The sequence below is a fragment of the Thermobia domestica genome, chromosome 3, assembly GCF_964235325.1.
Source record: "Thermobia domestica chromosome 3, izTheDome1.hap1.1, whole genome shotgun sequence".
In the NCBI taxonomy this organism is placed as follows: Eukaryota; Metazoa; Arthropoda; class Insecta; order Zygentoma; family Lepismatidae; genus Thermobia; species Thermobia domestica.
The window spans coordinates 190,549,211-190,575,756 of NC_137456.1; the positions used below are offsets into that span (position 1 = coordinate 190,549,211).

The 26,546-nt window shown below is 35.4% G+C and overlaps 1 protein-coding gene across 1 annotated transcript in view; it reads right to left on the bottom strand.

Moving 5' to 3' along the window:
• The window catches only part of LOC145680909 (putative methylthioribulose-1-phosphate dehydratase), a 615,106-nt gene that overhangs the window by 488,567 nt on the left and 99,993 nt on the right, over positions 1-26,546 (bottom strand). Inside the window, exon 2 of the mRNA XM_081752071.1 lies at positions 12,463-12,557. Coding sequence (XP_081608197.1) covers positions 12,463-12,557 — 95 coding nt within the window. The remainder of the gene's footprint in view (positions 1-12,462; positions 12,558-26,546) is intronic.

Consider the following 26,546-nt stretch of genomic DNA (forward strand, 5'->3'; position numbering starts at 1 on the left):
ATACATAACAAATTTAGATACATTTAAAGAAACTGAATTTCCTGGAAGAGAGGCGTTTAGTAGCAAATTGAATGGAACACAAATTTCCGAGACTGATTATCAATATGCAAAACTGATTTGGCGTGTGTTTAAATGTGAAAATTTAGGGGACTACCACGATATATATTTAAAATGTGATGTACTTCTCACAGCAGATGTGTTGGAGAATTTTAGAAAGACATGTTTAAATGCTTTTTGTATTGATCCGATTAATTGTTTTACTGCACCTGGGTTGGCATGGCAAGCCATGTTATATAGAACAAAAATTGAACTTTTATCAGATATCAATATGTATATGTTTGTAGAAAAATCGATTCGCGGAGGTATTACTCAAGCTGTGTTAAGATATGCCAAAGCTAATAATCCTTACGTACATGATTTTGATGCGGAAAAAGAAAAATCTTATTTACTGTATATTGACATGAACAATCTGTACGGACTATCAATGATTGACTATTTACCATATGGTGGTTTTCGGTGGGAGGATAAAATTGACAATTGGCAAGACAAACATAAAATTTTCAATTGGCCCACGGATAGTGAATGGGGATTTTTTCTAGAAGTGGATTTAGAGTATCCAACTGATTTACACGAATACCATTCTGATTTTCCGTGTGCTCCAACTAATGAAGTTCCACCGAATGGTAAATACTCAAAATTACTATTGACACTTAAATCGAAATCGAATTATATCTTGCATTATAGAGTATTACAATTTTATCTAAAACAAGGTTTAATATTGGTAAAAGTACATAAAATATTATGGTTTCGTCAATCTAAATGGCTTGCATCTTATATTCAAGAAAATACTCAACGCCGTGCAAATGCTACAATTGAATTTGAAAAAGATTTCTATAAGTTATTAAATAATTCGGTATACGGAAAGACAATGGAGAATGTACGAAAACGAATTGATATAAAATTAATTAACAATGAAAAAAAGTGTAAAAAATTAGTAGCGCAAAATCAGTTTCAAAATTGGGTAAAATTGGCTGGTAATTTGGCATTGTTTCATATGGTAAAAAAATCGGTAACCCTTAATAAACCAATTTACGTAGGAGCGACAGTTTTAGAATTATCAAAATTAGCAATGTATGAATTCCATTATAATATAATGAAACCGCGATATGGAGAGAAAATTAGAATTGCATATATGGATACTGACTCTTTCATTTACCAAATTAAAACTAACAATATTTATAACGATATAAAAGATATGAATGAGTATTTTGACACCTCAAATTATCCTGAAAATAATTCTTTATATAGCACACAAAATAAACACGTTTTGGGTAAAATGAAAGACGAATTAGGTGGAGTTCCTATGATTGAATATGTTGGGTTACGAGCAAAAAATTATGCTATAAAAACTGGTGAAAATAAAGAATTGAAAAAATGTAAAGGGATCAAGAAAAATATAGTTAAAGAACAAATTACGTTTGACGATTATAAATCATGTATATTTAAAAACGAAACGATTCATAAAACACAATTTGAAATTAAAAGTAAATACCATAATTTAACAACAAATCAGGTAAGAAAATTAGCGTTAGATCCGTATGATGACAAAAGAAAAATTTTAAATTGTAATATACACACTGTTCCTTGGGGGTATTATAATAATAAAGATGTAAAATGTACGATTTGTATATTGTAAATACGATATAATTTTTTTTTGGATATATTAGTATTAAAAAAAAATATGTCACAATCAGTTCGAGAACAAATAGTTGCAGAATTACATAAAAGTGCAAGACGAAACTATCCTCGAATACCCGTTATAACGAAAGGGATTCATGATTTATGGCAAGCTGATTTAGTTGAAATGAATAGTGGAAAATTGAAAGGTCTAGCAAAAATTAATCGAAATTTCAAATATTTATTAACTGTGATAGATACATTCTCTAAATATGCTTGGGCTATTCCTGTGAAAAATAAAACTGGGAAAGAAATTACACAAGCATTTATAACAGTACTGAGAAAAGCAAACAAAAGCCCTAAATTTTTACAAACTGACAGGGGTCGAGAATTTTATAATTCAGAGTTTCAGAAGGCGATGAACCAAAATAACATTAAACATTATTCCACGTACAGTGATGTGAAAGCAAGTATTATTGAAAGATTTAATAGATCGTTACGTAATTTAATGTGGAGACAATTTACACTGCAGGGAAATTATAAATGGATTGGCATTCTGCCGGAATTACTACATAATTATAATAATACTATTCATTCCACTATTAAAATGAAACCTATCGACGCTGTTAAAAAAGAAAATGAAAAACATCTATTGACAAACATCTATTGCAAAAAGTTTTCTGTGATAAAAAGAAAAAGTAAATTTAAGATAGGTGAATATGTAAGAATTAGTAAACTTAAGCGTCCTGGTTTTGATAGAGGTTTTACACGCAATTGGAGTACAGAAATTTTTCGAATTGCTAAAGTTTTCTTCACTAATCCTCCGACATATCACTTAGTAGACTCAAATATAAACCTATTGAAGGAAGATTTTACGGACACGAATTACAATTAACGAAATTTCCAAACACATATTTAATTGAAAAAGTGTTGCGAAAGAAAAATAATAAGGCCTATGTGAAATGGTTAGGTCTGCCAAAAAGTGAAAATTCTTGGATTGATTTAAAACATACTATATTGTAAAAAAAAAAAGAGAAGTCAAGAATTTATAGATGAAGCATGTCGTCACAAGTATTTCTTGTAGATTTTATAATTTCAAAAAGTGAATTTTATATTTTAAATTCTAGCAACACTGTAAATTTTCGTTGCTTAGTTAAATTGTCATCATCATCATCATCACGAGGTCTATCAGTATCACAAGTAAAAAGTATATTAAATCAAATTTGTTCTTCCACAAACGCTGTTTTTTTATGTAAAGGAGAAAAGAAAGCAAAATATTTAAAAACGCTATTTAAAATAAATGCAATATATCTGTAATAGAGATGGAATGGAAAATTCCTTTTACATGTATGGTAGCAGGTCCCACAGGTTGTGGAAAATCATATTTTGTTAAAACATTTCTTGACCATTATAGCAAGTTATTTAAAAATATTGTATGGTGTTATGGTGAATGGCAACCATTGTATGATACTCTTTCAAACTGTACGTTTAAAGAAGGTTTACCTCAAAATAATGAATTTCAAGCACATGAGGGTCCACATCTTGCCATTATTGATGATTTAATGCGTGAGTGTGACCATCGGATTGTAGATATTTTTACTAAGGGTAGCCATCATAGAAATATAAGTGTAATATTTATAACACAGAATATTTTCCATCAACAAAAAGGAATGCGGGATATTTCGTTAAATTGTCATTATATTGTTTGTTTTAAAAATCCTAGAGACCAAGCTCAAATTAATTATCTCGCACGACAATTGTATCCAGGTAATACAAAATTTATTCAAGAAGCATATCAAGATGCAACTCGAATTGCACATGGTTATTTACTCTTTGATTTAAAACAAAATACTCCTGATGAGCAGCGAGTTCGAACAAATATCTTTCCAACAGATTCTTTTAATTATGTTTATGTACCTGTAAAAAAATAATAATTGTAATATGGTTTATATTCTAACAACTATTTGTGCTTTAATAGCCGTAAAAAATGATTAGTAAGGAAAATGCACTTTTGTTAAAACTTTTAGCAAAGTCAAAACCGAAAGCACGTAAGGCAATTTTACAAAATGCAGATCCTGATTTAATTCGCTCTATTTGTGAATGTTCCTATAACGTATTACAAGGAAATGTTCCATTAAATAAAACAGAGATAAATAAGCTAAAAAAATATAAAAAGGAACTGAGATATTTGGTGAAAAAAGGTCCGTCATTAAAACAGAAGAAAAAACGAATAATTATACAAAAAGGTGGTTTTCTTACTGCATTGCTTGCACCTATTATTGGAGGTATACTATCTAGTTTAATTAAATAATTATGCAAAACGCACAAAAACTTATTTTAATCGCACCAGAAAAATTACATCATTATCAAACGATATCTAATCTTGATGATGAAATGAAAGAAATTTTAAATAATAAAAGTTTAAATGCAGAAGAAAAATGGACAAGATATAGAGAAGTCTTACAAAAATATTTAAATATTATTCAAAAACCGGTAGCAGTTACAACAACAACAGCAACTACCACTACTAAGGAGGAAGAAGAACAAGAGGACGAGGAGGACGAGGAGGAGGATGATGAAATAATATCTACTCTCCCTGAAATTTGTAAACGTAAAGCGAGACCTTTATTACGTAAATTGAAACAAAATCCAAATATTCAATGGGACGATAATGGAAATGTGAATATTAATAATAAATTAATTCCAGGTGCAAATATAGTGGATTTGATATCCGATTTTGTTAGATGTCGTAAGAAAAATATTTCAGTTGCTGGCTGGAAACCTTTTGCTACATTATTAGCAAAAGCCAATATACCTTTAGAGTACATTGGTAATCCTCAACGAATAGATTATATTAGAAAACTAACAGAAGACGAAGAAGACGAAGAAGAAGATGGTCCTCCACCCCGTAAACGCAAATGGTGTACTTATAAGCAATAATAATAATATTCTATTGTAATCTATTGTTATTTTTAAGTATATAGAAAGAAAGAAAGATGAATGAGCCCTACCTCAACTATTACATATATCAAGCAGGAGGTGATTATAACGTGTATAGAGGTACACCATATCAAGAAGGTTATGGCATTGGTAGTTTACTAGGAGGTTTATTTCGTACTGTATTTCCTTTATTAAGACAAGGTGCAAAAACTGTTGGTAAAGAATTGATACGTACAGGAATTAATGTAGCAGGAGATGTACTAGATAATAATAGACCTATTGAAGAGTCTTTGCATGATCGATGGCAAGAAGCTAAAACAAATTTAAAAAATAAAGCTCAAAATAAATTAAATCAGGTGTTGGAAGGATCTGGAAGAAGAAAAAGAAAGAAAGTTCATTTTATTGGTGCTGGTGTGAAACGGATAAAAAGATCCAAAGATATCTTTGATTGATTAATTATGGAGCAAAGTGATAGTTTTTATCTCACACTTCCTAGCAATAGTTCTATGAAATATTTTCCTCAAAATACTCTTGCTTGTTATACTACTAAATTATATCAACCTATTGTACTGGAGAAGGGAGTGTGGGAAACAGCTGTTGTTGAAGTGCATTATACAAGTTCATTTCAGAATGTTTCCAAATATACAAATAATATTTATTACCGTCTCATGAATACAAAAAACTGGAACATAACTCAAATCTTACCAGGCCACTATTATCATGTTGATGATATTCTATCTCAAATTAATCATAAAAGTGATATATTAAATTTACAATTAAAAGTCAAAGCATCAGTGAAACGAATTGAGGTTAATAGAGTAATAAAAGATCAAGAGAAGCATATACAAGTACGCCTATCTCCTGAACTAGCCAGAATACTAGGTTTTGATCATATTCAACAAGAAGATATTGCAGTTGTTCATCATGCTCGTTATCCACCTGATTTACAAAAAGCGCTACCTACACTTATGTATATTTACAGTGATATTGTAGAACCACAATTGGTGGGTGACACCGTAGCTCCATTGTTACGTATTATAAATACAAATATTACAGAGCATGGTATTAATAATGTACATATTTTTGATAATCCTCATTATGTCACTGTGCAACGTAAAAAATTTGATCAAATTATTATTGATTTAAGAGATAGTACAGGTAATCCACTTCCTTTCCAATATGGCAGTGTATGTGTAAAATTACATTTTCGTAGACGTAATACGGTATTGTAAATTTTACCATGTGTGAATATAATAGTAAGAAAAGAGAAAAAAAATGCAGTGTGAGTGTATGAAATCAGAATTAGATTTATTTGCTGGTTTACCCACTCAAACCAGTATTATAGGTAATAAAATAGTTCCATATAAGCCTGTGGCTTCGATAGCTGATAATGCACCAATAGAATTTGTAGTCCCCGGTCATGGGGATGACTATATTGACTTACCGCACACAATGTTATATGTTAAAGGTAAAATTACTAAATCAGATGGTTCTAATTTAACTTCTGCCGATAAGAAAATCGGCCCTGTAAATGATTTTCTCAATGCAATGTTCAGTGAATTGCAAGTATATTTAAATAATCAACTTATTTCCTACTCTTCACATACATATCCATATCGATCGTATATTGAAAAACTACTAAATTATAATACTGAAGCTAAAACAACGCATCTTCAAACATCAATGTGGTTTAAAGATACTGCAGGGCATATGGACAGTGTGGCCGATGCTAATGTAGGATTTAAACAACGTTTTCTTCTCACTGCTTTAAGTCAGTCATTTGAATTATTGGGCTATATTCATGCTGATATTTTCAATCAGGAGAAATTTTTACTGAATGGTGTACAATTGCGTATTAAACTAATTCCAGCTAAACCTACATTTTGTCTAATGGGCGACGCAGATGCTGATGGAAAAGTTGTAATTACAGATGCAACATTGCTTGTGAAAAAGGTTGATGTATCACCAGCAGTTAAAATAGCACAAAATAAAGTATTACAAAATCCTAAATTTAGAGTAAAATATCCTATAACAAAAGTGCAAGTGAAGACTGAAACGCTGCCACAAGGAATTATGGATAGTACACTTCCAGATCTGTTTTCAGGCATAGTGCCTAAACGTATTATTATTGGTTTTGTTACTAATACTGCTTTTAATGGTAATTATCAAACAAATCCATTCAATTTTCAACATTTTAGTATGTCATTTTTTACATTGTATGTTGATGGAAATCCAATACCCTTCAAACCTTTACAGCCAGATTTTGATAATAAGCTATATGTACAAGCATATTCTACGTTATTTACAGGTTCAGGTATTTATTATTCTAATCAAGGTAATGATATTTCACTCGCTGAATATCCTAATGGTTATACTCTACTGGTGTTTGATTTAACTCCTGATTCAAGCGCAAGTGCTGCATTTCATACTAGTCCACAACGGCAAGGAAGTGTACGTTTAGAGGTTCATTTTAAAGAAGCACTGCCATCTCCTGTAACAACAATTATTTATGGTGAATTCTCTTCAGAATTAGAAATTGATTTCCAGAGAAAAATATATATTAATTAAAGAAAATGTTAAATACAATTGAGCTTTATGAAGCATTACAACAAAATTTGCCTAAAGATCATTTTATTGGTGTGTATGCTGCTGATGAGTTACCTTTGTTTATTCATACATTTCCAGCCGCCATAATTATAAACACTGATTCTAGTGATAAACCTGGTGAACATTGGGTTGCTGTTTATATATCTAATATGTGTGTGGGAGAGTATTTCGATAGCTATGGTATACCTCCCTATATACAACATCATATAAGGTTTTTAAAACGAAACTGTTTGTATTATACATGGAATAATAGACGTATTCAAGGTGATTTATCTCAATTTTGTGGACATTACTGTTTCCTATATTTAGCATGTCGTGCATCTGGTTATTCGATGCAGGATTTTTTAAACAAATTCTCACTCACTACTATTGATGCTAATGATATTATGCTTTATTCATTTATGAGAGTATGATGATGTTATTTTTTTTAAACTCCGCCATTGCCGGTCCCAAGCCCTGGATCAGAAAGGAGGAGGGTTGGGGGTGTTGCTACCCCCGTAAAAGAAAATAATGTTGGGTTGGAAACGAGTACACTTCTATTCTCTGCTATGTTAAAATAGGGGTTGAAAAAGGGAACGAGTTCAATTTGCTCTTCTGTATGTTCGTTATGTTACGTAGTCTGATGTTCTGCTGTTTGTTCATAAAAGGGAATGAGTTCACCCCCCTAAAATGGAGGTCGTAAAAGAGAACGAATTCACCCCTAAAATGGTATGATATTCGTACTCAGCATGGTCGAAAACCCCCATATGCCTAGTTTTATCCAAATCGGTTCAAAGAGCGTATCCAATCGCTATGTTACATAGGTATTCATTGTCTTAAAATAGGGGTTGGAAAACGAGTCCACCCTTAAAATGGAGGATGTTGTGTGTTACGTACTCTCAGTGTAATTTCTGCTATGTTCAATTAGAGGTGGAGAAAATGAATACACCCCTTGTGCTATGTCCGCCATGTTTCGTAGTCTCTGGCATGTTGAACGAATACACCCCTTCTATGTTTCATATTCTTATCTGTTATCTGTTCTGCTATGTGTTATCTTCTCTTCTATGTGTTCGTAATTTCTGCTATATTAAAATAAGGGTTGATAAAGTGTTCATAAAAGGGAATGAGTTCACCCCCCTAAAATGGAGGTCGTAAAAGAGAACGAATACACCCCCTAAAAAGTGGTCATAAAAGGGAACAAATTCACCCCTAAAATGGAGGTCGTAAAAGACCGTGGGCTCACGGTAAAATAAGCCATGCTCTTCTATTAGCTGTGCTATCTGCTATGTTAAAATAGGGGTTGGAAAAGAGAACGAATACACCCCTTCTATGTTTCATATTCTTATCTGTTATCTGTTCTGCTGTGTGTTACGTAGTGTTATCTTCTCTTCTATGTGTTCGTAATCTTATGTGTTATCTCCTATGTTAAAATAAGGGTTGAAAAAGTGCTCATAAAAGGGAACGAGTTCAATTTGCTCTTTTGTGTGTTCGTTATGTTACGTAGTCTGATGTTCTGCTGTTTGTTCATAGGGGTTGGAAAATATGCTCATAAAAGGGAACGAGTACACCCCCTAAAAAGTGGTCATAAAAGGGAACGAATTCACCCCTAAAATGGATGTCGTAAAAGACCGTGGGCTCACGGTGCATGGTGGTCATTTTCCCAGGGGCTTGTGAGTTGATTAAAACTGATCCAGGTCTGATCCAGATCGATCCATTTTCTACTACTCATACAGAACCACTAACGTTAATATTAATGGTATTAACGAGCACTAACTGCTCTAACCTTAACCTTATTTTTGCAGCGATTTTGAAATGTAGGCCTGTTGGCATGAAGTTAGCAGGCCCATAATGATTATTTTAAAAGTAGGCTTTACCTGTGCAGTATTAACAATGAGAGTTACGGCATTATCGAGCACTAATGAAGCACTAACGATCTGTAAAATCAAAACTGGAATCTGTCGTAGGTAACCTGACATCTTCACGATCGTGCTCACGATCTCTGTAGAAACTTTTCATAAAAATGATCCACCTATGCACTGAAGGTTTTCTTTAGAAAGAAAATTGATCAGGGCATTCTCAGCCTGAATTACACGATATCTTAATCTATGGGTATCTAATAGTTATGAAGTTCGCTTTCCAATTAGAAAAAATAACAGAAAATAGGTGAAACGAAAAGTTCTAAAACACTGTTCGTAACTCAATGAACGTCTTAATGAAATAAAATCTAAATACATCAAAATACATCCTAATGAACAATTTCTTATCTTAAAATTTGGAGTTATACCCTGGGGAGAAACTGTAAGGCACTGTTGTAGTGGTTAACGGGCCTGTTCCTGGCTTCCACACCTGGTAAAAAAATAGAGCCTCGGATACAAACTGTGTAATGATTTGAATCATACTTTAAACCAGTGGTTCCCAATACTTTTTGACTCACGATGCACTTTACTGAATGCTCACAACATCGTGACTTACTTATTTCTTTGTTTATTAATCACAATATTAATTGCAATAGTGTAAGACTTTAAGTTTGAATAAAGTGGTGACCATATGTAGTGTTGAGCATTGTTGCTGATGCTAAAGACAATGACTCGTACACCCTGTTTCAAAACTGATTTTCACAAATTATTAAACGTTTCATGATTTCTAAATTCCAAAATTACGCGGCACACCGATTAGAAACCACTACATTACGCAACGCCACAGGGCTGAAAGGGACATGAAATATTACATTACTTACAATATTCAGGAAATCCTGCTGAACAATCGCCGATGTAGGGAATTGTTTCCTTTAAAACATCATTTATAATTGAATATTTGTTTCAAAGAAATTAAAATCAACAACCATCTCTATTTGAAATGTTGAACTTTCATTCCCATATATATATATATATATATATATATATATATATATATATCTTATTTACACCTTTGCACTATGTCACAACTGAATTTTTCACGTATTCTATTACTTTATTTCACTATATCTTACCTCTGGTGCGTGGGGCCCCTGGTTTGATCCCGGGCAAGTAAGTCTGTGGTGGACAACACCATGTTCGTGGGTTTTCTCGGCGTACGCCGGTTTCGTCCCACATTATTATTCCATCAATTCTTCCATTATCATTCACTAGCCTTAATCACCCGTCTCCTTTAGCATAGCGGGCATAATCGTGGGAATTTAAACTGAAAGATTTCATTTTTTTCAAAATTTCAGAAAAATAAATAAAATCATGTTAAGAGGCTGGCACGAAATAATACCCTCATCTAATGCTAGGATTTCACTGTTTTCTCCATAAACCACTAAAACTGTGATTACATATACGTGTACAGGGTGACTGGTAATTCAATGCATTCCCTGCAAGGGGATATTCTACAAGTACTTTGGAACATTTCCATCTATATGAACTGGGGGTCGCAAATCAATAGTTTCTGAGTAACTTGCACATATGGTATTTCTTTGAGATTTGCTGGCTAACGAGAGATGCGCGAGAAAGTAGAGCTAACCCTGACAGACTTTCACATATCGTAGAGCAATGAAATTTTACATGTGTAATACTGCGTACCTATGTAGGTCATGTGGTAATGTACAGCTCGTAAATCTGCACCGTTGCTGTGTTTTAGGTCCGACCGTGAAGTAAAGTGTAGTGGTTCAAAATCCATTACTTCATTTCAGAAAGCAGCGTGGTAACATCGCAGAAGTACTTGCCCCTAGGAAATGACTGCATGGTTGGGAAGAGGTGGTATGAACATAGTGTGTGGTCAAGAGAAAACGCGAACTACGACGGATTTCATACCCAGGGTCGTGCATCTGTCTGGCCTAGATTCGGGCAGTGAACGGGTGCGTTGTTTTTCAGAATCATCTTTTGTCAGCATGCCACGCTCTGGAATTTCACATAATCCCGAAATGCACGTAGTAGTAATGCATAGTATATCCTGGTAAGTGTGGTATCCTTTGCCTAGGAAGCAAGTAGTAATACCCTATGTTGATCCCAAATAAACGTAGTCATCACTTTGGTCGCTCAGAGTTGAACACGGATTTCCTTTGGTGGCGGTACGTCAGCACGTTGTTATTGGTTTCTATGCATGTATTTTTACGGGGAATGACTCAAGGAAGGGTTCGGACCTCCAACTCCGGGGTAACATCAGTCTTCTAAGTGGGTGTAGGATTTGGGACACAACTGGCCCTGGCCCTCTAGAAGATACCATGTCGGCCTTCGCCTGATAGGAGTGAAAAACACGAGGGAAATCTAGTCAAACCAATAACAGCATGCCGACGTACCACCACCGAAGGAAGTCCGTGTTCAACTTTCAGCGACCAAAGTGATGATCACGTTTATATGGGATCAGAATCGAGAATTACTACTTGCTTTCTAAGCAAAGGGTACCACAATTACTAGGATATACTATGCTTCACTACTGCGTGCGTTGCGGAATTCTGTGAAATCCCAGAGTGACATGTTGACAAAAAGATGTCCGCCTATTGGAAAACAATGCACCCGTTCACTGCTCGAATCTAGGCCAGACAGATGCACGACCCTGGGTATGAAATCCATCATAGTTCCCGTCTTCTCTTGACCGCACACAATGTTCATTCCACCTCTTCCCAACCATGCAATTATTTCCTAGGGTCAAGTATTTCTTTGATGTTACCACGCTGCTTTCTGAGTGCAGTAATGTATTTTGGACCACTACACTTTACTTCACGTTCGGACCTGTAACAGAGCAACGGTGCAAAGTTATGAGGTCATTACCACATGGCCTAGATAGGTATGCAGTATTACACATGTAAAATTTCATCGCTCTACTATATGTGGAAGTGGGTCAGGGTAAAACTTTCTCGCGCACCTCTTGTTAGTCGGTAAATTTCAAAGAAATCACAAATTTGCAAATTACTAGTTTGATTTCTATTAATTTACGACCCCCGGTTCATATAAGTGAAAATGTTCCAAAGTAGGCCTACTTGTAAAATATCCCCTTGCATGGAATGTATCGAATTACCAGTCACCAGTAGCGTACACAGGAATTTATTTTGGGGGGTCCGAAACTCAATATGAGGGAATTTTAGATTAAAATTCCTAAAATTGCCCCTAAAATTAGGCTAAATTTACACAAAAGTCGAAATTTCGGGGGAAGGAGGTCCGGACCCCCAGGATCCACCCCTTGCGTACGTCCCTGCCACTCACCCTGTATATATCTATTATGACCGTTAATTTACATATACTCTTTAATCACAATGACTTCCTGTATTAATAATTTACTTACTCATATTTGATACTTATACCACCTCCAGTTCCCGTGACCCAACCAAGGTTGTAAAATTGGCGACATAATTCTGGTATCAAATGTCTCGGATGTTCCTGAAACAGAGAAAGAAATACATTTATTTCAAGCTAACCACAAATATGCAATACGATTAATTCCTATAGGTCATCGTTGATAGAGGACTCGACGAGTCACGAATAAAACTTTATATCTAAAATACACGATACACTTCACTAATATTTAATACGTTATGACTATTTGAAACAGAATAATAACTTCCCCATTTTCACTACACAAAGCATTAATCAAATCTAGTTTACATTATGAAATACTATTGTTTTTCTACAGCTTTCTCCTGGCTATGGGGTTAGCATACGCTTCTTTGGCGTGAGATATATGGGTTCTACTACCGACGGAAGGTCATACAATAAAGTGATTATTAATTGGACTTCAGGATGGGATGATTTGTGTATAAAATTAAAATCCATAAAGGAGCCAGTATTGACCACGTGTGTATGGAAACGTTCTGTGATAGCCACTACTGGGTAAACACGAAACCTGCTGGTATGCTGGTAAGCACGTGCCGTAAGTGGATCCTCGAGCTGATATATAGTGTGCGGTTTAGTACAACAAACACCTAACTTTGCCCAGCCGTATAAAAAGACATCGCAAGCAGCAAGGTAAGGGCTCCGCGTTAACAACTCCTGTACAACGATGTTCCAACCAATCTGCAAAACCTGAAAACTTCAAAGCAGGCAAGGAATCAAGAGCAAAATGAAATGAGACACAACCTTTAAATTATACAAGAACGATCATCAGCAAGGGTAGAAGTGAGCCACTCACTTCCTAGCGTTTTATCGTATCGGTTATTAATTTAATGAATTTTCAGTCTTCAAAGCCAATTTACACTTAAATAATCAAGTACTAACAATATTAACAAATAAAAGTGAAATAGAAAATAAGCGGAATTCGACCCATGGCTATATTTAAAGCTAAAACTGCAATATTCCATTGGTGCAACTGAAAAATCCTGGAGAACTTCAGACAAGATGGTAGTCCACTGAATTCGAACTCCGAACTCCCCTTAGAAAAAAAGGACTCTCTATCTGGTCGAATGTCAGTGCATAGTATACTGAAATCAAGACAATTTTGTGCTTTATCGACAGTGACCTACAGAGTCCTCTCGTACCCAGTACCAAGGAGCTAATCACGCAAGCTGTCAAGTAGACATTCTACCACTTGCAACATACGCGTCAATGTATTTTGAAAAAGTATATGCAACACGTAATTGCCTGCAATTCTATCGGCCACCAAAAGTCACGTTTAGCATCTGCGTAGAGGAAAATTTTATGTTCGCTAAGCGGATGTGTATGTGCTAAGAAATAATGAAATCAAAGTTGTCCGATCTCAGCGCTACCGCAAATAATAAGCTAAAATTAGAGTGTTTTATATACATAGACTCACTTTAATATTCGAGCACCACACTGTATTGGTGTTTAATCTTACTTTATGAACTACAGTAAAGTAGAGTGATAATATTGTTTATTCTATGTTAAACCTCAATACTTTTATTCGTTTGTTCTAAAATGCTGAATAATAATAAACAAAAAGGTCACAAAATGTTCCTATAGCTTCATAATCGCCTTTATTTGCATTCTTTCTCTTCTTCAAAGACTTTATATCTCATCAAGCTAAAAAGATGCTCTTTGTGAAATCTACGGAAATTTTCAATCACGGGAGTTAGTCCAGGCAATTTACAGTTGGACCTGGGCAAAATTGCAATAGAAGCTTTTTAAACAGTTTTTATTCAGGAATCATTACTGAATAACATATTCAAAATCCAACAAAATCGGACCACGGGAACACCCCCAAAAACGGTTTTCAATATGGCGGACCATGTTTAAAGAATCTTGCGTCTATCTTACAATTTTCTTCTGTATCTCGGGTTCATCTCATCCGATTTTCACGGTTTTGTTGATGGTTACGTCTGAAGATGGTTCCTATAGTTTAACGTGGGATCTGAACCACATGACCCCACCGGGAATCTAACCCGGGACCTCTTCACCACAAGGCGACGAGCGTAACCATTCATCCATCGGGGACATTATATAACTACATAAGGTTTCCTAAATCATAAGGGGAAAAAATTATAACCCTCCCCAAAATAGTATAAATTTATTCCAAATGTTCTAATATACAGGGTGACCCAAAGGTAGGTATACAGTTCCGTATTGATCTTCTGTATTTCATATCATTTCTTATTGTTATCACCTAGCTTCTTTATTATTTGTTCTTAATGTATTTTTACTTATACCTTAAGCCCGGAACAGCCGAAGCAAATAAACCCATAAGCTAGAATGTTATACTTGATCAATGCAGGGATGTTATACCTACGTTTGGGCCACCGTGTATTTCTAAATAATGTTTAATAATAAGTGTGTTAGTTGCCTGTTTTCTTAATTTGTTTTTAATATTAATTTTTGTTTTTACGGTTTTAATATTTTAAAAAGCAACTATTTATAATTTTTTTTTCAGTTTTGTTTTCAGATTAAATTACACATTTAAAAATGGAGATGTCTGAATATTGTGTGATATGTAAGGAAAAATTGGACAGTAGGCAAGAGGTAGTTAAAATTAAACAGAAAGGAGCAGATGGCATAAATGAAGCAAGCCACAGGCGCGCAAGTGATGTTGTTGTTCCTGGTATTACTGTCCATGTTTCATGTCGGAAACGATTTACAGATTCAAAGGATATTGGTGTCAAGAAACGGCAGACTAGTGATGAAACAAAAACCAAGAAAAAGTGCACGTTTAAATGAAGACCCAATTCGCAGTGCCACTCATTGCTTGTTTTGCGATACATTTGTGGACTTTTCTTCGAAGCATAAACCGTCATCAGAACATGTAAAAGTACGTACGTCAGCATTTGTTGAAAGTGTTAAAAACTGCTGTGAAAATCGTTGTGATGAATGTTCAGACGTTTAGAGCACTATCTTGGTGACTTTCATGCAGCGGACTGCGTCTACCATAACACTTGTAGTGTCAATTTTCGAACTGGTAAGAACATTTCCCGTGAATACTCTTCCTCCAATAAGTACATAAAGAAAGGTCGGCCAAGTAATGAAGAAGAGTACCTTGCATTCCTTCAGACCTGTTCGTACTTGGAAAATAATGATGAACAACAACTGCTGATGGGAGACCTGATTTCAAAAATGGAAGAATATCTTGAAGGGAGTCGAAGTTGTGCCTATGATCGGAGACATATGAAGAGGAAACTTTTGGAGTATATGGAGAGAAAATTATTATTTCTGGTGAAAGTGGAAAGGCAGATGTAGTCACTTTACTTGATACAGCCACTGAAATTCTTCAAAGTTATCACCAAAAGTCAAAAGAATGTCATATTGAATTACAGAAGATATACTTAATAGAAGCAGCAGCCAAAATAATCAGAAGTGAGGTGAAATCCCTGAACGTTTCTAATGTGAATGTGTACCCATCTTCAAGTGACCTTACTGAAGAAAGTACTTTGCAATACGTACCTAAGAGTTTGAAATTACTGTTGTCAAAACTATTTGTGGGAAAGGATCCATCTATAAAAATTGGTTCAATTGGTCAGAGCATTATGCAAGGTATACGTCCTAGAGTATTACTATGTCCATTGCAGATTGGTTTAGCTATCCAACTGCACCACAACTTTAGATCAAGGTACCTTGTTGATTTGCTTCACAGTCTTGGTTATTGTTCATCACATTCCGAAGTAATTAGATTTGAAAGAAATGCGGCAATATCAGGTAGCCATATCTCGTTAAATACTGCCAACAACACTGTAGTTCTAGCAGTTGATAATAATGTACTTTGGATGGAAAGAACACCTTTCATGGGATCGGTATGATTGCAGCTACAACCCCAAAGAACAAGATCCATCAAATTATTCAACGCTGAAGATTGCTAAAAGTGATATTAAGAATGTAGCAGCAGTTGATATTGTGGAATACAGACATTCAAGAAGCATGCTCAGGGAGATTTCATTCAGCAAACTTCTAATATTGCCCATTTCCTCTATAAGAAGGTTAAATCTTCTGTGGCAAATATGTGCAGTCGAAAGATCAGGTCCAAGTTGGTCAGGAGCTATGCAAACAATTCATTCTGGAACAAATGTTTCACACCCTGGTGTGACATCAATCACATTTCTTCCTATCATTGATATGGAAGCTAGTGACATGACATGTATACTCTCAACATTGCAATACCTGAACAAGTTAGCACATGATCAACGTATCCCTTTTATCATTACTTTTGATCAGCCTTTATTTTGGAAAGCTTCCCAAATTATCCATGAGCAACAAGATCTCCAAGATATTGTTTTAATGATGGGAACATTTCATACTCTGATCAACCTTTTGGGTTCAATTGGCACTTTGATGAATGGCTCAGGATTATCTGAAGTACTTCAAGAAATCTATGGATCAAATGCTGTGCTGCATATAATGTCTGGAAAAGCTGTTTCTCGAGCAATGCGGGGCATATGACAGTAGATGTAGCTCTTAGTACCTTATTGGTTTCAGATGTCTTCCCTCGTAATGAAGATGGATCTCCTCATCATATAGTTAAAGAAGCTTGTAACTTACTTGATAACGTCATAAATGGCAAACAACATGTTGAGGACGTGGAGCTGTCTGGGGCATTATCTCAAATCAGTACTGCTTTGGAGGAGAAGAAAACTCACCTTCAATCTTTTTCAAGAACAAGTAAACTTTGGCTAAAGTATATGCAAATGATCAACGTTGCACGTAACTTAGTAACAGCAGATAGGACTGGCTCATGGGATTTACATTTGCAATCTGTGATGGATATTCTCCCAATAGTTGCAGCAGCTGGACATCACAATTACCTCAAGTCATTATATTTATATTTGCAGAAAATGTTCAGTTTGGAATCTGAAAATCCAGTTGTTCACAAAATGTTCCAGGAAGGCAAGTTTGTGATAAGAAGATAGGTTCAGATAGATGCCGGATTAACCTAATCCGACATTTCCTAGTAATTGCAAGCAAATTTTAAATGGGCGTCATTTGTGCAGGTCAGGGGGGTGTAATTCCCCCTCCCTTAAGTGTGACATTGTTTGACCAAATGTATATTAAAATAATTATATTCCACCACCACCCGCAAACAAAATCTAAAATGACGCTGCTTGTATCAACAAACCTACAGAATTACGATAGCACATTGCTAGAACGCTTACGTTTGGTTTCAACATTCTGAGGTTTCATCCCAAGCCATGTGTATTCACAGTGGGTGACATTGAGACATACAAATATGGACTAAGGCGATTTACATACGCAAGTTTAGAACTGGAGAAAAAGCGATCAGACAGCATCCATATTATGACGAAAATTGTGATTTTGTGAAATAGAACACGGAAAGTTTCCGAACTGCGAGGACCTGGTCAGGCAGTTTTAAAACTCTTTTTAGAGCATCAGATGATTGCGAAGGGAGAGAAAGATCTTAAGATCAGCGGAATTAAGAATTTAAGAAATCCTCAGGTTCCGAGTCGAGTTTCGAACCACGAACCTCTTAGATATCGAAACATAATCTTATCGATTCAGCCAAGGAGAACTCTACACAGTCACTCATATACTTCTCCTTTAGCTACGTTCAGAAACTAATAGAATGGAGTAGTCCAAAAGTTGACTCGGTGGGTGAGCTGTTGACATTGATCGTGGACCTCTTGTAGCTTAGTTGCAGGGTGTATAATGAACTTTCCTTTGTTCAGAAACACTCTTTAAGACAGTAAAAGTTTGTAAAGCCGTCTGATAAAGTAGTGTCAAACACTCGGGTATAAATCACCTTCGCGAAGCTCTACTGAAAAACGAAAAACATTGTCGTAAACTTGAGACTTTTGAAGAGAAAAGTTAAAAAAAACAGTCGAAACGCGCATAATTATGACTTCGATGCAAACCTATAACTTAAAAAAAGGCGTTTACGTATTTATGTGTTAGATGAATGGTTACAAGAAGGGATTCCTACGTGGATGGTTCTAGGTTCGAATTCCTACCGTTCTTTTTTTGCTACGCTACGCTCATACTAAGCATTCCAGACGTTCAATTTTGAATTAAATGTGATCGCAGCTAGTTTAAGCCGAAATTATTTTCCAATATGAGATTTGTTATTACATGCTTTTCTTTAACTTGTGATGTTCCAACTATGATATTAAATCTTAGAACCTTAACTCAACTCATTTCCCTATGTCATAATACGATGGAAGTTTGCACAACGACGACAGTCGGGCGATAATACAATATTTCATTGTTACTGTAATATATTTTATATCTTCAGAAATTTTTGACTCAGAAATAAACGTACAGTGGACCGTACGATGCAACATGGACTCCTGGAGGAATTTCAAATGTATTTAGTATAAGTATAAATTACAATTTGAAAAAATATAATGTGGGGGAATAGACACTGAAACAACTACGAAAGGAAGGGGTGACATGTGAAAGTAATAGAATACGAAAGATATTGGTGTCGAATTCATAGTTCCCGGATTCGAAGAGAGGAATAGTAGCACTTCAAATGAGCACTCTTCACTTTTTTTAAGGCCATGGATAAATGGAAAACAGTTTTAAAATTATATTTTTCCTTTCAAGAATGATTTGTAAAAAAATTTGTCCAACTTTATTTTTAAATTATTTTCTACTTCTTAGGTATAATCACATACATTTTCTATTTACAGTTATTCTATGTTACATTTATTATTTAAATTTTGTCATACATTTCAAGAAGATTCAGAGCAGAAGGGACATATACACGATGTAGGTTCTGGCGATATAGAGCCCCCCCCCCCCAACGAAATCTGTATTTTTCTGTAAATTTTACCTAATTTTAAATTTTACCTAATGTAAACTAATGTTAAACATTTTAGTACAGTATGTTATCATATTTAATTTGAAACCCTCGCAAAGCTTTCAATCCCTGAAATACATTCCTGCTACGCCCCTGCAAAGCACTGACGATTTTCGGGAGTGATTAGGGTTAATTCCTCCCTGGAGCAAAGGCAATTCCTCAGAATTCATATCTCTCATATCTCCCGATGTTGTGATACTAGCATTTGCGTATTACTACTTTTCAGTGTCAGTGTATTGAAATTCATCATAAGGGATTTTTTCCGAAATCTTCTCACCCCATGCTAAAGGGACCAATCTTGGACAAACATCTGGAATATCGCTGTTTATGTCACTGACCCCGAAAACAAGGCATTTGACACAACTATTGGATATTTTTGATTCGTTTTGCCTGTCACCCTTTCACCTTGACTCCCCAAGCTAACCAAAACTTAACTTGGCCCTAAGCTGCATCAGCAATGTCACTATTTATCTTGCCGCCTACGAAAACTATTAATTCGACACAAATATCGTTCGTATTCCTTTAATTTAAAATGTCACCCCTTCCGCTCCTAGGAACCGTTTCAGTGTCATATCCCTTCGCCCAACAGTATATTTTTCAGATGGTAATGAATACGTATGCTAAATTCATTTGAAAGTGCTCCGTTTTGCATCATACGGTCCACTGTACGTTTTTTTTTCTGAGTCAAAAATTTCTAAAGATATAAGATATATTACAGAAACAAAAGAATATTGTCCGTACATTTGCCGTCGTGGTGCAAAACTTCATCATGATATGACATAGGGAAATGAGTTAAATTAAGGTTGTGAGATTTAATATCAACGGTGAAACATCGGAAGTTAAAGGAAAATATGTAATTGCAAATCTCTTATTTGAAAATAATTTCGGCTTAAATTAGCTGCGACTACATTTAATTCAAAATTAAACTTCTGAAATGCACAGTACGAGCGTATATTATATATATATATATATATATATATAAAAGAGAACGTACAAATCCTTTGTCCGCTCATCACGCTAATACGGCTGAACCAATTTCTTTTATTTTTGGGGGGTTATTAGGATTTGGACCCTAGATGGTTTTTATCATATCACTTTAATTTTCAATTACCAGTGTCTTGAGATAATTGACCATTCAGGTGTCCATTACGTACAAATCCTTTGTTAGTTCATCATAGGTATAAAAATAAACGTATTTATATGCAACCCGCATGACCGTGTCACTCGGCGGGTTAACATAAATGACAGGCGTTATAATGGTTTTTATCATATCACTTGAAAGCGAAAAAGTAAAAATTATCTAAGTAACAAAGTTTATTGCGTTCGGGGGTGACCGCAGCGAAGCGGGGCGGGTTAACATAAATGACAGGCGATATAATGTTAACATTTACTGCAATCTTCTATGGTTTTTATCATATCACTTGAAAGCGAAAAAGTAAAAATTATCTAAGTAACAAAGTTTATTGCGTTCCGGGGTGACCGCAGCGAAGCGGGGTGAACGCTGCTAGTGTATATATATATATATATATATATATATATATATATATATATATATATATATATATATATATTGACAACCCGCTCAATTCGTGCCTGAATTTGGGGATGCGAAAGTAGAATTGAGCAGATCACCTTCCACTCACCATCTAGAATGAGTGGGCAAGTATCTGTTTCATAAGCGAGAGGTTTCAAATTAAGCACATTTCTATTGGGGATTAAGTCGTAATGATAACACATAAATTCAATTATTAAACAACAATTATATTTCTTATTAAAAGAGTGTAGCTAGTGTAAAATGTCGTGGATTATAACGGATATTTAGAATCTTTGCCAGACGAGTAGTGCATATCGAGCATTGAGCATTTGTACCCTGAATTTGAAGTAACACATACCTTTTACTGTTGTCTTCAGTTGACGTTCTCTGTTGATGATCTCCGGGATTGCTACGTTGATTTCGATATCGCCAGGTTGATATCGCTACTGACAGGCGTCGCTGGTCAATAGATGATTTGCATTGGATATGGCCTCTCGAACCAATGCTCCAGATTAACTAACGTTGACTGTTAGTCGTTAGAAGATCGGATTACCGACGTTGTGATTAACTTCGTACTATGAATCACATTAGAAACTTAACAGCGATGAACTCAAAACTACTTCGACAAAAGACGAAGAACTTCTCTCGAAAACGATGTCGAACTTCCGTCTCTAAAGCCGTAAGACTTCTCTCGAAACCATAAGACTTCTCCTCCTGAAACCATTAGACTTCTCTCTCGAAGACCTCCTGTCCCCTGGTTTTGTTTGGATCTCGACTCCCGGAATTCTGCGTCGTCGTCTACTGTCAGGCACGTGTGACCTCCTTTCTTTCGGAAACAAATTCTTTCCTTGTTTCAAGAACAAAAACTGCAACACTCGACATGCTCTGATTTCCCGATTCTAGGCAATTTCTACATATCCGTGAATGTGTCAGATGTTCACAAACATATTACAACTGCAACTCGTAATTTTTACAGAATGTTATAAATGTTATAGCCAACGCATTTCATGAATTTCCTTCCTGCATTCGCAGACTACCAATTATGTGTTTTGTTTATTTTATCTGCTGACGGCAAACATAATACAATTTTACCAACTTGCATTAACCTCAATTGTAACAGTTCTTTTCCTTCACCACATAATTTTACAAAAACCAATATCCTCAAAAATAAAATTAATCGTTAAATTAAGAATTCTGATAAATAAAATACGGGCTCTGCCACAATATATATATATATATATATATATATATATATATATATATATATATATATATAAACAATGGTTGGGATTCGAAACTAGGACCATCCATGTAGGAGTCCCTTACACTAACCATTCATCTAACACATAATGACGTAAAAGTGCTCCTTCTTAAACTTACAGGTTTGCCACTGTTACGCGCATTTCCAAGTGCCACTGTTACGCGCATTTCCATTGCTTTTTTTAACTTGTTCTTTTCAAAAGTCTAACATGTTTGACGATTTGTTTCATTTTTCACTGGAGCTTCGCAAAAGATTATGTATGTCTGAGTATTTCGTATTACATTATCAGACGGTTCTATCAAATATAACTCTTATTAGCAAAGTAGTAACAACCATTCACTGATTTAAAATGTGTTCCTGAACAAGGGGAAGTTGGTTATGCACCCTGCAACTAAGCTACAAGAGGTCCACGATCAATGTCAACAGCTCATTCGCCAAGTCAACGTTTGTAATATTCCATTCTATTAGATTCTCAACCTAGCTAAAGGAGAAGTATATGAATACCTACGCAGAGTTCTCTTTGGCTGAATGGACAAAGTTATATTTGGATAGCTAAGAGGTTCGTGGTTCGAAACTCGTCTCGGAAGCTAAAGATTTTTTAAATTCTTATATGCGTTGATCTTAAGATCTTTCTCTCCCTTCGCAATCATCTGATGCTCTAAAAAGAGTTTTCCAACTGCCAGATGAGATCATCGTCGTTCGGAAACTTTCCTTCCTCTGTTTCACAAAATCACAAATTTCGTCATAATATGGATGCTGTCCGATCATTTGTTTTCCAATTCTAAACCTACATAGGTAAATCATCTCCCTCAAAGTCAGTCCATATTTGAATCTCTCTCTTTCTCTCTCTAAATGTCGTCCACTATGAATGTACATGTCTTGGGATAAAACCTCCGAATTCTGAAATTAAATGTAAGCGCTTTAGCAATGTGCTATTATATCTATAGATTTGTTGCTAAAAGCACCGGAATTTAGATTTTGTTGGGGGTAGGGGGGGTTCTTAGCCGACATGAGTTTTACTTTTTATGTCAGTGTTCTACTATATATTTGATCAAACAATATGTATTTATCACACTCAAGGGAGAAAAATGGCACCCTCCTGTCCTGCGCAAATGACGCTCCTTTAACATTTGCTTGCAATTACTAGGAAATAAAATAAAATTAGTCATTGAATAGCACTCATTTCTGTCAGCTGTTTTTAAAGCTCTGACCCTGCATTACAGACTTTGGGAAGCACAGAACCTACTGCAGTTATTGAAAATTTCCATAGATTTCACAAGGAGCATCTTCATAGTTTGATGTGATATTAAGTCTTTTAAGAAACGAAACAATTGAAATAAAGGCGTTTATGAAGCTACGGGAATATTTTTTACAATTTCTTTTTTCAGGCTCTAAAAAGGCATTTCAGAACAAACGAATGAAAGAGACGGCTTTAGAGCTATAAAGCTTGTAAACATGACTCCTGTTTTTTTTTTTCTCGTCTTAATAGAAAGTCATGCAGACTGCTTTAGACAAGATGAAGAAGAGAAAGAGAAGTTTGATTCAATATCAAGAGCAATTTGTCGATCAAGACGTGTGTTTCTGAATGTATAAGCATACGGCGTAAGTTTGTTAGTAATTTGAGCTTAAAGTTTTTGTAACATTTTCTACGCCGCGAGCTGTACAGCTCTGGGTCGTGTCTTGATTAAATTTAAAAGTCTCGCGGATCCCAAGTTTGACGGCAGGTATTGATCTTTTGTCATTGTAACATTTAAAACCTGAGTTCGCCCACACCGCCAGCAAATATGCACCCCAAAACCATTGTTACCTACACTGTTTCACTGTTGCTTGTAAATTAATTTTCCTTAGTTACTCATTTGCCTTGCGACACAGCAGAACCCTGCCACCTGACTTTAAAATGTTGAATGTGCTATCGTCAACAAAAATAACGTCTTCCATCATTCTGGTTTATATTGCACAAAGATTTTAGCGAAATGAAGCCGTTTCTTTCTGTTCACTTTTTTGAGGTTTTATATCCTTCCGTGGTACCCTTCGTTTCTCAGTACTTTCTGAACAGTCTTCAGGTGTACATTCTTTCCACACTCTTGCAAAAATTCCGCTGTAATCTTCGGTGCATTTAATTTTGGGTTTTCCCTCACTTTTCTCACAATCACACGTCTGTCTCGTTCATTTAGCTTGCTAGTCCTACCTCTCTGCTTCACGGATTCTATCCTGTCTTCGTTCTTGCAATGTCGCACGATGTAAAAACTTACTTTGTAGTATATTCAAGAGGCGGGCAATATACTTATTGGACTCCCCCTTTTCGTGACGAAAAATGACAAGCTGGTTCTGCTCAAACATTGTGTTACAACTTTTTGCCCCATTGGCAGTATTACACTGCTACACTGCAAAGTCGATACCCATTTACACTTTCTACACTGCAAAGTCGATACCCATTTACACTCTCTAATACGAAGACGAAAAATGAGTTCTACATACAATGTTCCTTTCCCCAATCCTATTGTTCCGTAAACCGGAGACACAGAAAGAAGACCATCAAGTCACTTCTGTGACTGAATATTAAAAGTGGCATGACACGAAGGCAGTTTATAGAAACGTAGCAGTTAGGCATAGTTTGCATTTACAACTTCTGCAGATTATGAAATGCTACAGGAGACATCACAGTTGTTTCGTGTCATCGCTTACTAATTCCTATGTATTTATGTTAATGTGTCCTTCGACATACATGACAATAATATGAGGAGGCCCAAGTGAGTCTCTGTATATATGCTTCACCTGACGTGGATATTAGTGTGTTTGCAAGAAAGGAAAAAATATTAATCCTCAAAACCATAGGCGGAACTAGAGGGGACTCCCTCTTCCCAGGAGCGAAGCTGGGGCCAACCACATTTTTTTTTCTTACCGATCGAAAATAGTGTGATAAGTTTAACTCAAATTACGCATAACTATTTTAGTGGCGTTTGCATTCGACATACGAGTATTTAATAGTCAATATACTTTGCCCACCCATCGATTTCTTTAAGAGGGTGTCTACTATTTCAGATAAATAAAACATCCTGACTTTTCCAGGTTTTCCAGACCAAAACAGAACATTTTCCAGACTATATTTTAGTGAAGTTAAGTAACCGCTATTGTTTCACTTGTAGTTGCATAATATCTGTTCTCTTAGTTACGACAGCTCTTATAAAAATATGAACAACGTTTAAATAAGCATCTATTTATTCCTGGCAAGAACAATGTTGGTAAATACAATGTATTTTTTGATGGCGTCCTATCTTCCCTTATAGCCACCTCTCTCCGCTTCTTGTTTCAATACAATATATATATATATATATATATATATATATATATATATATATATATATATATATATATATTTAAAAAGTGTAAATGACAAAACATACATAATAATACACAAAAATGCGTATAAGGATTATACACACCATAGCACGTACTTGTGAGTTACATTCAAGTTATATAAACTCAACTATTCAAGTTATTTACTTCTATTAGATTTTATTTTCCAAGACATGAAGTACAGCTAATATATACACGACATTACACACAGATATAGATACTAACAAGAATGTCGTTGCGAGAAACAAACACTGACAAACATTGTGGATTTTGGTATTCTAGATTATGAAAGTATTCTGTATTTAGTATTTCTATGTAGATTTTTTATTAGACTTTTCTTGTGTTTACCAACTTCGTTGATTTCTTTTGCTGTCTTCTCAAGGATATTTCCCTTCTTTTTCTTCAGTTCTTCCAACTCTGCAGTTGCTCTCTTTCTTCCTATCGTTGGAACGATTTTTCTCTGCCTCAGTTGTTGTCTGTTTCCCATTTGGCATTTCTATTTCTTGCTGCATGAATTAATTGTTTTGAGATTGGCATTGCCCGAATACCTCCGTGGAACGTGACAGCATCATGTAAAACTGTCCTAAAGATTCTTCGTGTAGCAGGGTGCTCTGTGAAACTAAAGATTCTTCGTGTAGATTATCCACAAGAAACTCCATATTCAACGAGAAACTATGTTCAACGGAAGTGTTTCGGTGTGTTAACAAGGGAATTTTCTTAACAAACACTGAAAAGTTGTTGCTGGTGTTAGTGTTGTCAAGAAAGAAGAACAAGTAACCTAAAAGATCCTTAGTCACGTCAAAATTCTTAATTCTTGTGATAACTAAATCTTAAGAACAAATTTCACTGTAGAGTTGTTTTACTTCATCAGCAACAGGGCCAGACAAATGATGATTCTGTACTAGGGATGGCCGGATCCGGATCTGGCCGGATCAGAAGATCCGGATCTGATTGGGTCCGGATCCTCTGGATCCGGATCTCGGATTTCGGATCTGGATCCGGATCTCGGATCCGGGATCCAGACCCGAG